At 45.3% G+C, this 13,134-nt stretch overlaps 1 protein-coding gene across 4 annotated transcripts in view; it reads right to left on the minus strand.

The window, feature by feature from the left end:
* Positions 1-294: 294 nt before the first annotated feature.
* Positions 295-13,134, minus strand: part of USP48 (ubiquitin specific peptidase 48) — a 65,908-nt gene continuing 53,068 nt past the window's right edge. For all 4 annotated transcript variants that reach the window (XM_058676471.1, XM_058676474.1, XM_058676478.1 and 1 more), the window contains 5 exons: positions 8,687-8,842; positions 5,042-5,167; positions 2,461-2,509; positions 1,747-1,773; positions 295-828 (listed from right to left, as the gene is read on the minus strand). In XM_058676471.1, the coding sequence (XP_058532454.1) occupies positions 806-828; positions 1,747-1,773; positions 2,461-2,509; positions 5,042-5,167; positions 8,687-8,842 (381 nt within the window). In that variant the 3' untranslated portion in view covers positions 295-805. The remainder of the gene's footprint in view (positions 829-1,746; positions 1,774-2,460; positions 2,510-5,041; positions 5,168-8,686; positions 8,843-13,134) is intronic.

Genomic DNA, 13,134 nt, shown 5'->3' on the forward strand with positions numbered 1-13,134 from the left:
AAGAGCAAACAGCTACCAGCCTTGTTATTTCAGTCCAACTTCCTCTTTGAGCGGGCAGCGTTTTCAAATGTGCAGGTGTATCTGATTCCCACGTTTGCACAACAGCGCAGACTGCAGGAAGATGCTGCCTTTTCTGAAAGGCATCTAAGCAAAAAGCCTTTGAAGCCAGCTGTGCGGCACAATGCCCTGCTCACCGCAGGAGCCTCAGGGATGGATTTTCAGGGGGTGGGTGTGGAGGGGCTGTGGCCAACACACAGAAGAGTCTAAATCTGAAGACATTTTCCACAACTACAGCGAGTTCTTCACTTTCATGCTTTATTGAAAGTAGAATATGAGTCAAAGACAGGTATTGGTAAGCAGGTTATTTCTCTAAAGAATTACTTTTAGTTCCAAGCAGAATGTCATCCCATCTACGTGATACAAATTATGGACCAATGTGACTGGTATGAAACTTCAGCAAGGAAATATAACAGAGCTTTATTCCCTCCCATGACTAGAAATCTCATATGTAAACATGATTTACTGCCACTGCTACTAAAGTCGCTCAGTCTTCACTTGTCCCCTCCCACCCACCACCCCCTTAAATATAAAATCTGAAACATTTCCTTCAAGTCTGATATCCATCAGTGCAATCTGCTTTATTCGACATAAGGCATTTGGGACAGTCACTTCTGAATGGATTTTTGCCTTCTCGAAGAGTCAGGTAATGGTTTAATTCTCAAAATTCACCTTTTTCTTTTTTCAATGCCCTAACATGTCCTCTTCCTTTCTGGTCATTTCTTAGCAGTCAGCAAGTGTTCAAAGATCAATGTCCCAGTAGACCAGTACCTGGGAAGAGAAACACAGGGAGAGTTGTGAAGCAGACATTGTAAATGCACGTATCCCTCAGCGAGCACCCAGGAGTCCCCCCGGGGTAGTGCAGGAAAGAGCCACACATAGATTTCGGGCTACATCCTGTTCCCGCTGAAAGCCACGGGGATCCTACATGTATCTTCAAGGAAATCTGATTATACCGATGCTTTCACGTGATCTGTTCCGATCACCTCAGTGCTCCTCTGTGGCAGTGACGTGCACACAACACAACTAAACCTAAGGGGTGGCTCACCGTGGGCTGGTGGCTTTGTCGCTCACTTGCTTTAGCCCAGAAGCCCTGGTAACTGATGCAAACTCATTCTTTGGATTATCACAGAGTGGTCCACAAAAAAAAAAGCTGGTAAATCTGTAAATGCCACAGTCACGCACCTGACAATGAGGATTACTGGTGTGCATTATTGCAGTGACCAAGATGTAGGACACGGCGCCATCGGGCCTCTACCTGAAGCAACAGTCTCACAAGTACCTTCACTCTAAATGTAGTAATTAAAGCTTTTTATGGAATCTATAATTAAGGCAAATTCTTCCATCACTAATTCTAAACAGTTACTCATAAATGGTTTTGCCCTGAGATAGGAGAAACTAAAAAAGTTTAGATACAAATCTTGGGATTCCATGTGCTAACTTTCCATCCGCCCATAATAGGAAAAAGAGAGAAAGCGAGATGGACCTCTGACACAAGGGATACCCAGAGAGGCCTGAGTGCTGCAAGATAATGAAGGGAGAATAATAAATGCATTTAACTAAAATTAATTTCAGTCATGAGACTCAGATTGAATTAAAATTTAAAATCAAATTACAGCCTTTACTTTAATAGAAAATTACAGTATGACTCTTGACATTCATGAACAGAACATGACAAATGTAACTTACCTTTAAACCCTTCTTCTGGCATACAAACTGGAAAAGGGGGAGGAAAAAAGAAAAAAATTCCAAGTTGAAAAGCCTGTCATGACAGACCGTAATAAGATCAATTCAATGCCTAAAGATGAAAAGGTTAAAAATAGCTTCTTAACTGCCTCAGTCACCTGGCAGGGTGATGCCAGAAGTTATGGATGGCGTCAATCTTTGTGTTTATTTTTATCAAAGTAACACACACGCACCATTTTAAAAGGTCAATACCAGCAGGGCAGCATGTAAGGAGTGGCCTGAGAACACACCTGCTCGCCCTCCTGGAGAACCAGGCTCTCTCCCTCTCTTCCCGCTCACCTTCTAGAAATCCCCTTGACTCTTGCAGCAGTTTCTTCCAGAATTAAAGGTCTTTATTTTGAAGTAGCATGCTGGCCTCCTACTTACTGACTCCCTCACTGCTAGGTAAGCTACTCCCGTCGCATACACCCGGCTCCTAAGGCGCCCTCCTCACGTGGCGCTCTTTGCGGCTGTTGAGCCACTCTGGCAGCTTCACGGATCTAGCCCAGGGGATGCATTCTTGGGTTGGCAAAGTAACCAATATTCACCTCTCTGCTCCTTTCCTAAATTATTGTAGATACCTTTCCCTCGTTCTTTGATCTTTCAAGACAATCTCCTAAGATTCTAATTTAACAACATACAGTCAAAATTACACAAGGAAGATAAATTCATCTTTACCTTGCATGACATCGTCCATTGCAGCATAATCTGCAATTGGTTCATCAGCCTAGGGAGAAAAAAATGAAGACAATTCAAAACCCCAGGAAATGAAAGCAGCGAGGAAGAACGTGCCAGATGAGCAGCACCTTCCAGTGCAGTGGTGGATTCGGCTCCAACCACAGCCAACGAGAGCCTGTGGCTCTAGACCCATCACTGGAGAACTCTTGGTGCAAAAACACTGTCAGAAGTTGAACTGTTTAGAGACCCTGTGGCTACTAAAATGGACTGAATCAGAGAGTGAACATGTCAGGAGTGGTAGAGAGGTACAATGGAAAGCAGGCTGATCTTCTCAAAACACCAATTAGGTGAAAATTACCCCTCTGTTTTCTGTCAGTATCAAGAACAAAATGCCAGATTCCCTTTTTTTTGAAAGATTTATTTATTTTTAATGCAAAGTCAGATATATAGAGAGGAGGAGAGACAGAGAGCAAGATCTTCCGTCCGATGATTCACTCCTCAAGTGAGCCGCAACGGGCCGGTGCCGCGCCGATCTGAAGCCAGGAACCAGGAACCTCTTCCAGGTCTCCCACGCGGGTGCAGGGTCCCAATGCATTGGGCCGTCCTTGACTGTTTTCCCAGGCCACAAGCAGGGAGCTGGATGGGAAGTGGAGCTGCTGGGATTAGAACCAGCGCCCATATGGGATCCCGGGGCTTTCAAGGCGAGGACTTTAGCCGCTTGGCCATGCCGCCGGGCCCAGATTCCCTTTTGAGCACAGAAGCCCACACTGAATCTGAGCTTAGGGTGAGATTAGCTGCCCTGTGAAGCAGAAACTCTGTAATGTGCGCCATTTCTAGCAGTTTGGACAGGGTCATTAAGCTCCAGATACTCAACAGGTTTTCAAGATCATTCTACAGCTCCTACAGCTCCAGAAAAAATGCCAAGTGAGCCAAGTGCAGGAGGTGGTAGGATGGCAACAGCAGCAAACGTGGGTCGGCCTTATTCTAGCGCCTAACTATTACAGCAGACCTGGGATTGTGGGAAGTGTGCATTTCAGAGCTTAAGACCTGACACGTACCCTGCCATGTGAGGAGGCCATGCTTGGCATAGTTGGGAGCCTTCGGGCCGTCAAGAAACAAGAGGCAAGGGCAGAAGACTAAATTAGGCCCTTGGGGAGAGGCAGATCTGGCTAATGAAGCTGATTCAATTTTTCTTTGACAATGTCTCAGAAACCTCCACACTGCAAAACAGCAGCTGTACCTACCAAATCCAAAGCCCAAGTCCACACTGTGGGTAAGAATCCCATTAAGTCAGCTGGGTACTGACCATCACGAGAGACCCATGTCTTACCCTTGACTGGCTGAGCATCCCTGACCCAAAATGATGAAATCCAAAACTGACATGATGTTAATAATCGCAAAATCCCACACGAGACCTCTGGTGACAGATGGTAGTAACAATACAGGGGATAAAATACTGGGTAAAATGACCTTAACATTATATGTATAAGGTGTAGCAGAAGGAAGCATAAATTTCAGGTTTAGATTTGGGGGTTCCATTCCCACATCTACATATGCAAATCATCCAAACAAAGCTGAAAGCCACAACCCTTGGGTGGCAGTGGCACCTTGGATGCAGGAGACTACACCACTATTCTGAACCAGGAGGAAAGGACGGGGTGCTCTACTAGATACGAGTTCGAGTAATTCAACTGAACTGTGGTTAGGAAGGAGGGTGAACCCACAGGTACTGTTTAAAACAACTTCTAAAATGCCAGTGACAACAGCAGGAATTTTTATAATTGTTGTAACAGATACAGATTCTAACATGCAGGGTAAGTCTGAGGAACTTTTTTCTAGGGGACAGTGCAGGAATTTTTAGGGAAAGTTGTAGACATTGGTGTCGTTAGTACACTCTTCAGGACATAGCTACAGTCCCACCTGCAGTTGCCCTGGCAGGGGCAGACTAAACACCTGCTTAGAGGAAGCCAGCATCTTGACTTTTGGGGACAGGTACTTGCTGATGCTGCGGTGCCATTAGTGATGCAACTCTGTGTCACACAAGAATAAGACCCAGGGCCCAGCGGCGTGGCCTAGCGGCTAAAGTCCTCGCCTTGAACGCCCCGGGATCCCATATGGGTGCCGGTTCCAATCCCGGCAGCTCCACTTCCCATCCAGCTCCCCGCTTATGGCCTGGGAAAGCAGTCAAGGACGGCACAATGCATTGGGACCCTGCACCCGCGTGGGAGACCTGGAAGAGGTTCCAGGTTCCCGGCTTCGGATCGGCGTGGCACCGGCACCGGCCCGTTGCGGCTCACTTGAGGAGTGAATCATCGGACGGAAGATCTTGCTCTCTGTCTCTCCTCCTCTCTCTATATCTGACTTTGCATTAAAAATAAATAAATCTTTAAAAAAAAAAAAAAGATTAAGACCCAGTGATGTGCTGACCTCCACTATGGCTCTTGTGGCTCAGCCAGGGCTGGGGAATCCCGGAAGCTGGAAAAAGCTCACTGCAGTCTCTGAAACCACACCCTGCTCGGAATACTTGTTACCACACTGCAGAGTGTTACCCGAAACCTAGAGTTAAGGTGCTATTACTTACCTTTAGCAAAATGACAGATTCAGGAATGACGCCGAGGGTGCCAAGGGTAGCACAGTCATCATTTAAAATTTTTCCATCAATGGACAAATTTTGATCAAAAGGCGCAACGGAAAATGCATGCATGATCTGTGACAACATAAAAGGAAAAAAGTCTGCATAAAAAAAATACTGAGACCCGTAATACAGTTGAACAAAACAATGTACGGGTTCTAAACACACAGAAAGATGTGAGCGTACAAAAGGCTCAGTCCACAGGGAACACCCCATGGGGTCAGTAATCCTCCATGCACCTTGGGAACTTCCTTGGTGGAGGGAGAGGGGCAGGCAGAGAACTGGGGGACAATGCATACTTTTTTTTGCAGGCCTCCCCCACTGGAATGGGTGTGAACAACGAAACAAACAAAAGGTAAGGCTGGGCCACTCAGCTCTCAGCTAAAAGACTTAGCAAAGTCATCACTGTCAGCCACTGTTCCCAGGTCATGTATCAACAAGTCAAGCCTTCCTAAGGGCCAGGTTTAAATTAACCGGAAGGCTACTGGGACTTCTCTCTTTTCTAGTCTTATTTCTTTTGGCTGAGAAAACATAATCTAGTCCTGGGAATTGTCATATATTGTTGAACTGAGTCTTGCAACTAGAAAACAATGAATGTCTAGGGGTAATGACCAAATCTATTGCCCAACCCAATTATGGCCAAGTGTTAAAAGTAAAAATGAAAAAGGTTATTAATATTCCCACACTGAGAAAGGTTTCTTCCCCCATAATTGTTTCCTAGAAGACAAGCAGCAGTTTGTGTCAGAGGCACATAGAGTTACCTTCATGAAGTTACACTGTTCTAATACTCTATTGCCTGCAACATCCACTGCTTGGGCAGGTTGCACCAGGGACCCAAGAACTTGAGCCTGCCAGGACAAAGCGGGGACCAGAGTAAAGCCAGGACTTGAATCTCGGTACTCTCGTATGCACAAGGGGATCTGAAATGTCTGCAAGAGTCTTGACTGTAATGCCAAACACCCGCCCTGTTCTAACTCTTCATTTGGAAGAAAGTAACAGGGCATTCACTTTATTTCATCTGTTTATTATTTTAGCTATGTATTCACTGAATCTATGCTCTTATGTACATTTTACCTTTCAACATCTTGAGGTTTTGGGAAAAACATTCTGCAGTTTTTGTACTTTGGCTTAAAGTGACCAAACAAGCTTCGCAAACTGTGCACCTAACACAAGCTTGAACAATGGCACACAGATGAGTCAGAACAAGCACAGCAACACAGGTACTCTTCCACCACTGCTGGGCCCGTCTTATCTCACTTCTCAACAGCACAGAAGCCTTGGAGGAGCAGGCTGGAATCAGGTACACAGAGGTCTGTGGCTAACAAAGCCAACTGCAGTGGCATCATCAAGGAGCTTCCAGCAGCAAGAAGCCCATTTCCGGTGGGGGAGAGGTTTTGGAAAATGAGTGAGCCTTTGCTAGTAGAGGCATCTTGCAGGCCAACTGAGGCACATGGCACAAACTGCTAAGAATACAAGTGAGTGTGATCACCCTGACAGAGGCGTGCTTGAAGAGGGAGTGGTATTCTGACCTCTTGTGAAGAAGAGGACAGTTTTGCTAGCAAAAAGGGAGGGTGGGACGGAAATCAGGAAATGCAGGAGCAATGCAGGAGCTGCCAGCCATTTAGCCTTCTAAGGCAGGCAATGCCACCCACTGAAGGCCTATCTTTGGGAAATAAAATAAGACAATTTAACACTTAGCATCTTCTGAGAAAGGAGTTGAGTAAGTTGCGCTTCATTTACTTTATGGCATCACAGGCAAATGAACTAATGATTGGGCAAGTTTCTTCACAGTTTCCACCGACTGCATGTGGTGGATATGTCTGGAATCAAACAAGTACAGCTTTATAAAGGTTGTCATCCTAATCAGCTAGAAATGTACCATCCCTAGAGGAAAAGCTCCATCAAACAGAACAAAAGAAATCACATGCTTTGTATAAGTCGCCCACCAGCAGCCAGCTGAGGATCACACACATGCCCAGAATCACCCAGGCTGCCGGGTGCAGGGTTACATCGAGGTGAAGCTTTAAAAGCTACCACCACTGAGCAGAGAGGAGAAAATTATATTTCACTGCCTTTTGTCTCGACTTTGTTTAGATCACAGAGGTCCCTGCAGCAAGAGTGGGAGTCAGAGCAAAGGCCACTGCCAACGCATTAGCACCAACACATCTGGGAGCTGCCTGTGAACAGCTGCACCTGCCAGCGGCAGCGCATCCCCACAGGTAATGGGCTCTCCCATGCAGAGGCCATTTCTGCTGACTCCAGATTTAGTCTTCAAAAATAGTTCATAATAAAGGCAGCACTGGCTTTACCAAATGTCTTTATCCACAGGGGCTCTTTTGTAATTTAAAGGTTTTGAATGTTCGAGGTTTACCACTGACAGGCAGAAAGCCGGTGACAGAAACAGGCTTCCTTAGATGTAAAGGGTACAATAACAGAGTGAAGATATTGTGCCAACACATTTATTTTCAGAACGATGGGTTCAACCAAGGGAAACACTGTGCCCAGGACAATCTGGAACACATAACACCCTCAAAGGAAGCCTGTACTTTGGCCTCAATTATAATGATAAATATCAGCAACAAGAAACACACATAAACCAGTAAACGAAGCCACATAAAAGTGGAGAACAGGAGAATTTGGTCAACGCTTTAGATATCTAGCAGTGACTGAAATGTATCTAGGGGCCAGATTTTTCCCATGGACATCTTGAATTCATCAGCTCCTTCGCCTAGGTTTTAAGACAAACCACTGGGATGCTCATTTTGCTCATTTAGTACCGACTCCTAGACCTAACCATATAGGAGGTGTTTGCATAGACCTGCCTCAGTCACTGGACACACAGCAGTGCAGGCTTCTGTAGGGCTGGGAGGAGCATGCTCTAAACACCGATGTACAAAAAGAGCAAAAGAAAACTTTTAAAATCCCATCAAACAAAGAATCCCCAACTCACGTTAGTGGGCAGTCAATCCAGTGGCTGCCTTTTGACTATCCTGGAATTTCTCAGCAGATCCTAGCAACTGGCTCAAATGCAGGGCCTAGTGCAATAGCCAAGCGGCTACAGCCCTCGCCTTGAACGCGCTGGGATCCCATATGGGTGCTCCCTGCTTGTGGCCTTGGGAAATAGTTGAGGATGGCCCAAAGCCTTGGACCCCTGCACCCATGAGGGAGACCAGGAAGAGGCCCTGGGTTCCTAGCTTCAGACTGGCTCAGCTTCAGCTGTTGTAGTCACTTGGGGAGTAAAACAGCAGATGGAAGATTTTCCTCTCTGTCTCTCCTCCTCTCAGTATATCTGACTTTGCGATACAAACAAAATCTTTTTAAAAAACCAAAAACCAAACACATAAGAACACTACACAATGTGGTGAGAACAAACACCCTAGAGCAAGGTGGACATGGCATAAATGAAGGAGCTCACGAGGTTTCTCACTGTGAGAAAGCTACACAAAATCACTTCGATCTTCACAGACAGTCTTCGCTATTTCCAAACTAAGCTACGTCTCTTTATTTTGAAAGCAAGCAGGTTCCTGTACAGATACCAGAGGGAAACAGATGCCCGCCTAACACACAGCAGATGGGAATGAGCATTTTCCTCACCTGGATTTTCAGTTCTTTTAGTGTTTGATTGGCAGAAACGAGAAGTGCTTTCTCACCACGGACTTTCCTATGTCGCATACTCCGCCGAATGACTTGCTTTTGATAGGCGATATAATTCTGATGGGAAAGTTTTTGCCGCTTTGTTCCTCCGTTGCTCTGCAGTGAGGATGCAAAGTGAAGAATCTGAGATTTGAAATTATGTATGACCCCTACCCATTAAGTTCTACAAACAACAGCAGGTGATACACGGGGCTCCTAGACATCTGAAATTCAAGACAGACAATGGGTGGAAACTAGTCAGCATTAGCTGGTTCACAGAAAACTCAAGTGGCATGCATCTGTCGCCGTGTGTGAGCAGAGGAAATGTTTGTCACAGGAAAATACTTGAATGAAATGTTTAAGTATGATCGTTAAATCAGAAAACTAAGAATGGAAAAACTTACTTATTGTATATATATTTTTTTAAGATTTATTTTTTATTTTCTTACAAAGTCAGATATACAGAGCGGAGAGAGCAGGGAGCTGAATGGGAAGTGGAGCTGCTGGGATTAGAACCGGCGCCCATATGGGATACCGGGGCGTTCAAGGCAAGGACTTTAGCTGCTAGGCCATGCCACCAGGCCCTAGTTACTTATTATAATTGAAAGGCAGAATTACAACGGGAGAGAGACAGTGAGATCTTCTACCCGCTGGATCACTCCCAAATGGCTGCAACAGTTGAAGCTGGGAGCCTTATCTGGGCCTCTCAGGACTTGGGCCAGTCTCCACTGCTTTTTCAGACCATAGCAGGGAGCTGGATGGTAACTGGAGCAGCCAGGGCATGAACTGGTGCCCATATGGGATGCCAGCACTTGCAAGGGGACCAACCTATGTCGGGGACCAACCTATGCGGGGGACCTGGATTGAGTGTTGGCTCCTGGATTCAACTACAGCAAGGCTATGAACAATTAAACCATTTAGACACAACAGAAACTGGAAGACATAGGTAAATAAGTGTAAGTGAATCAGATCAAGAGGTCATCACACGAAGTGGGACAATTTACTGGGAAGCAAAATTGGCTCCAAGTCAATGTCAGGAAAAGAGTGAAAATGGGGTAGGGGTAGTACTGACAACAGCATAACTGCTCTAAAACAGTAACAGCTCAGAGAGGAACAAAACAGTGTGCACCTGAACACTTACAGGTTTGAGAAACAGTTGCTTAAGACATACTTGATGGGGTGCGGCAGAGGTTAAGCCACCGGTCATGACAACAGCATCCCATCTGGGTGACAGTTTCAGGTCCTCGAGCTTCACTTTAGATACAATAAAAGTCGACCTCAAGTGCTTGGGTCCTTGCCACCTGGATGAAGCTCCAGCCTGGTTCAGTCCTGGCTATTGAGGCTACTTGGAGTGTGAACCAGCAGATGGAACATTTCTCTCTGTATATAAAACTGACTTTCAAATAAACAAGCCTGCGGGGGAGGGGGCAGTGCAGGAACAGGATATGCCCAAGTCTAGGAAGCAGGACATCAGGATATTTCCATCAGTTTTATTTAGGAGTACACTGCGAGTAGGAAACAAGGCATTGTCTTTGCTTCTAGGAAATGACAGCAAGTGGCCCTAATGGCCAGAGGTGAGTCAATCCAAAGCCAGGAGCCAGGAGCTTCTTCTGGGTCTCTCAAGTGCCCACATGGAATTCTAGCGTATGGAAGGTGAGGACTTTGGCCACTAGGCTATTGCAGTGGGCCCACAAGGTTTTTTAGGTAGGCATTTATGTAACCCAGCAGTAAATCTGCCTGTGCTCCACATCAGTGTGCCTGTGTTTGGTCCCATTCCCTGGCTCCTCACTCCAGCGTCCTGTACATGCAGATACCGAGGCAGCTGTGGAGGCCCAAGTGATCGACTTCCTGCCAAACACACGGGAGACCAGGACTGAATTCCCAGCTCCTGGCTTTGGCCCAGGCTCAGGCCTAGCCACTGTGGGCATTTCGGGAATAAACAGTGGATGGGAACTCTGTCCACCTCTTTTTCAAAAATGAAAATCGTTTCCTCTGCTTAATTAAATCGTGATGCACTAGCCCCGAGGTTCTGGGTCTGGTTTCCATGCTTGTGACTAAAGTGACAGTTGTGTAGGCAAGCAGCTTAGGGATCTAATTAAGCAGGGGTCAAACACATGGAGTGCCGCAGATTTACAAAGCCGAGCATGAGCAGGACACAAGCAGAGGAGCACCAGGGTGCCACCCACTGGCTGGGCACTGCAGTGGCCGAGTTCAGACTAGTCCAGAGTCTAACAGATCCACATTCAGAAGAAAAAAGTGAACGTAGTAAAAAACAAACAAACAAAAAATCCCACAAAGGTTGGTGGAACTTTCCTTAATTTTGACGGGTAATGGTGGAGGCTAGACTGAAACTACATTTTACAATTGGGAAAAAATAGCTACAATGTGTAATTTCAACTAAAAAACAAAGCACTGAACATCAAATGACACACATTCGTTGGGATTGGTGTGAAAAAGTAGTGGGTTAAAGTCCTGAAACACCAGCAACCAGTATGAGCTTTATTTACTTCCAGCACAACTCCGTGCTGAGGTCTGGGAAGGCAGCGCAAAATGGCCACATGGGAGACCAGAACCGAATTCCAGGTTTTTGGCCTTGGCCTGACCCAACCTTTGTTGTTGCAGCCATTAGGGGTGTGAACCAGTGATGGAAGTTCTTTCTCTCTCATTGTTTGTAACTAAAACAGCAAGACGGATTTGTTAATAACTGACTTGAAATGGGTCTAAGGGCTTTTCCTAAAATTACTTTAATAGAATTTAAATTCAAACAAAGTTATTAACCTAAATTTCTCATAATGCCAAAGAAACAGGGTTGATCTAGATTAGAGGAAAGGGGATTTGCTCCTCTCCATCAAGGTAAGCAGAAATGCATCATTTTGTATGAGATTTAAACAGCATTTGTAGAAACAATCTGCACACTGAGATACTGTGATGGATGACAATGAAAAGTTGCAAGGAGGGCGACATTCTGAAGACTGACATTCTTCAGGAACCATCCACGCAGCTGCAGAAGATCAGAGATTTCTCACAAGCCAAAAATATTTAAAACATCCTAAAGTATTACAACATCCAAACAAGGAGAAGGAAGACAGAAGAAAATTATAAAGTGTAGAAAACAGTACCAGCATAAAAAGCAAACGTTCCCCAAGATTCTCTATCATATTTATAAATGTGCAATCTGTTGTGATCCACAATTGAGGAGAGCAATTCCATATCCACTCTGTGGTTATGACCGCAATGAGTAAAAGCAGACATTCACAAAAGCTCACTTTCCCAAATCCAAATCGCTTGAAATGTCAGTTTTCTAAGCAACTCCTGGGCTAAAGAGCAAACTAAGGACAATAATATTTTATCCACAAGGCTTAACAAACTAATTCACAAAGTTGATGAGAGATCAGAGAATAATTAACAACATGCAATAAGAAGATTTGGAAAACAGACAGGATTCCCAACTAACTACTAAACCATTTTACCATGAGATAATAACCACAATTTAGTTTTGTCAACCAAGCAGATTGGAAGAGATGACATTGAGAACCAGAATGGCTATATGATTACACACACACACACACACACACACACGAACAGATCAACTAGCAAGCAAGCAAATTCACTTGAAGTCATAAGGTTTGAAAAGATAGACTATATGAGTTGGAGACCTGGAAACAAAAAACTGACAGATTAGGGACAGCAACCTGATGCCTGCAAGCCCCAATTTAAAGGACAAATCTTCTGACTTTCATCTTAAAAAACTACCCCAAGGAACACAGAACATACACATGTTCCCATGTATAATAAGGACATTACTTAATTCTAATATCCTCCCAAAACTGACAAATGTGGATTCCTCTAAGATGTAGAGATTCGGCTAACAATAGCTGCAAAGGCCACACACAGTTAGCTCGGAATGGCTCAAATGGCAAATGCTCTTCCTTCAAATGTTGGGATCCGTGTGGTCACCAGGCCATATTGCAGCTGCTCCATTTTCCATCTAGTTCCCTGCTTGTGGCCTGGGAAAGAAGTGGAGGACGGCTTGAGTCCTTGGGTCCCTACACCCGTGTGACGGACTGGGAAGAAGCTGCAGCCTTTTTTGGAAGTCAACTGGAAAAATGGAAGATCTCGGCCTGTTACATAATAACAACACAAATCCAGCAGCAGTACTGTAAAAAGCTGTGGCGGACCACTGTCAGCATGGTGGGCTGTAAAACTGCGTGTGATTGTTCCTTCATAGGTGTTGTGGCACAGCAAGCTAGTCCTCTGCTCTACTTCCAATCCAGCTTCCTGCTAATGTGCCTAGGAAAGCAGCAGATAATGGCACAGCACTTGGGGCCTACATCAACATGGAAGACCAGAAAGAAGCTCCTGTCTTCCAGCTTCCAACAGACCAGCTGTGGCCACTGAGCCAAACAGGG

Source organism: Ochotona princeps, chromosome 2 (genome assembly GCF_030435755.1).
Source record: "Ochotona princeps isolate mOchPri1 chromosome 2, mOchPri1.hap1, whole genome shotgun sequence".
Lineage (NCBI taxonomy): Eukaryota > Metazoa > Chordata > Mammalia > Lagomorpha > Ochotonidae > Ochotona > Ochotona princeps.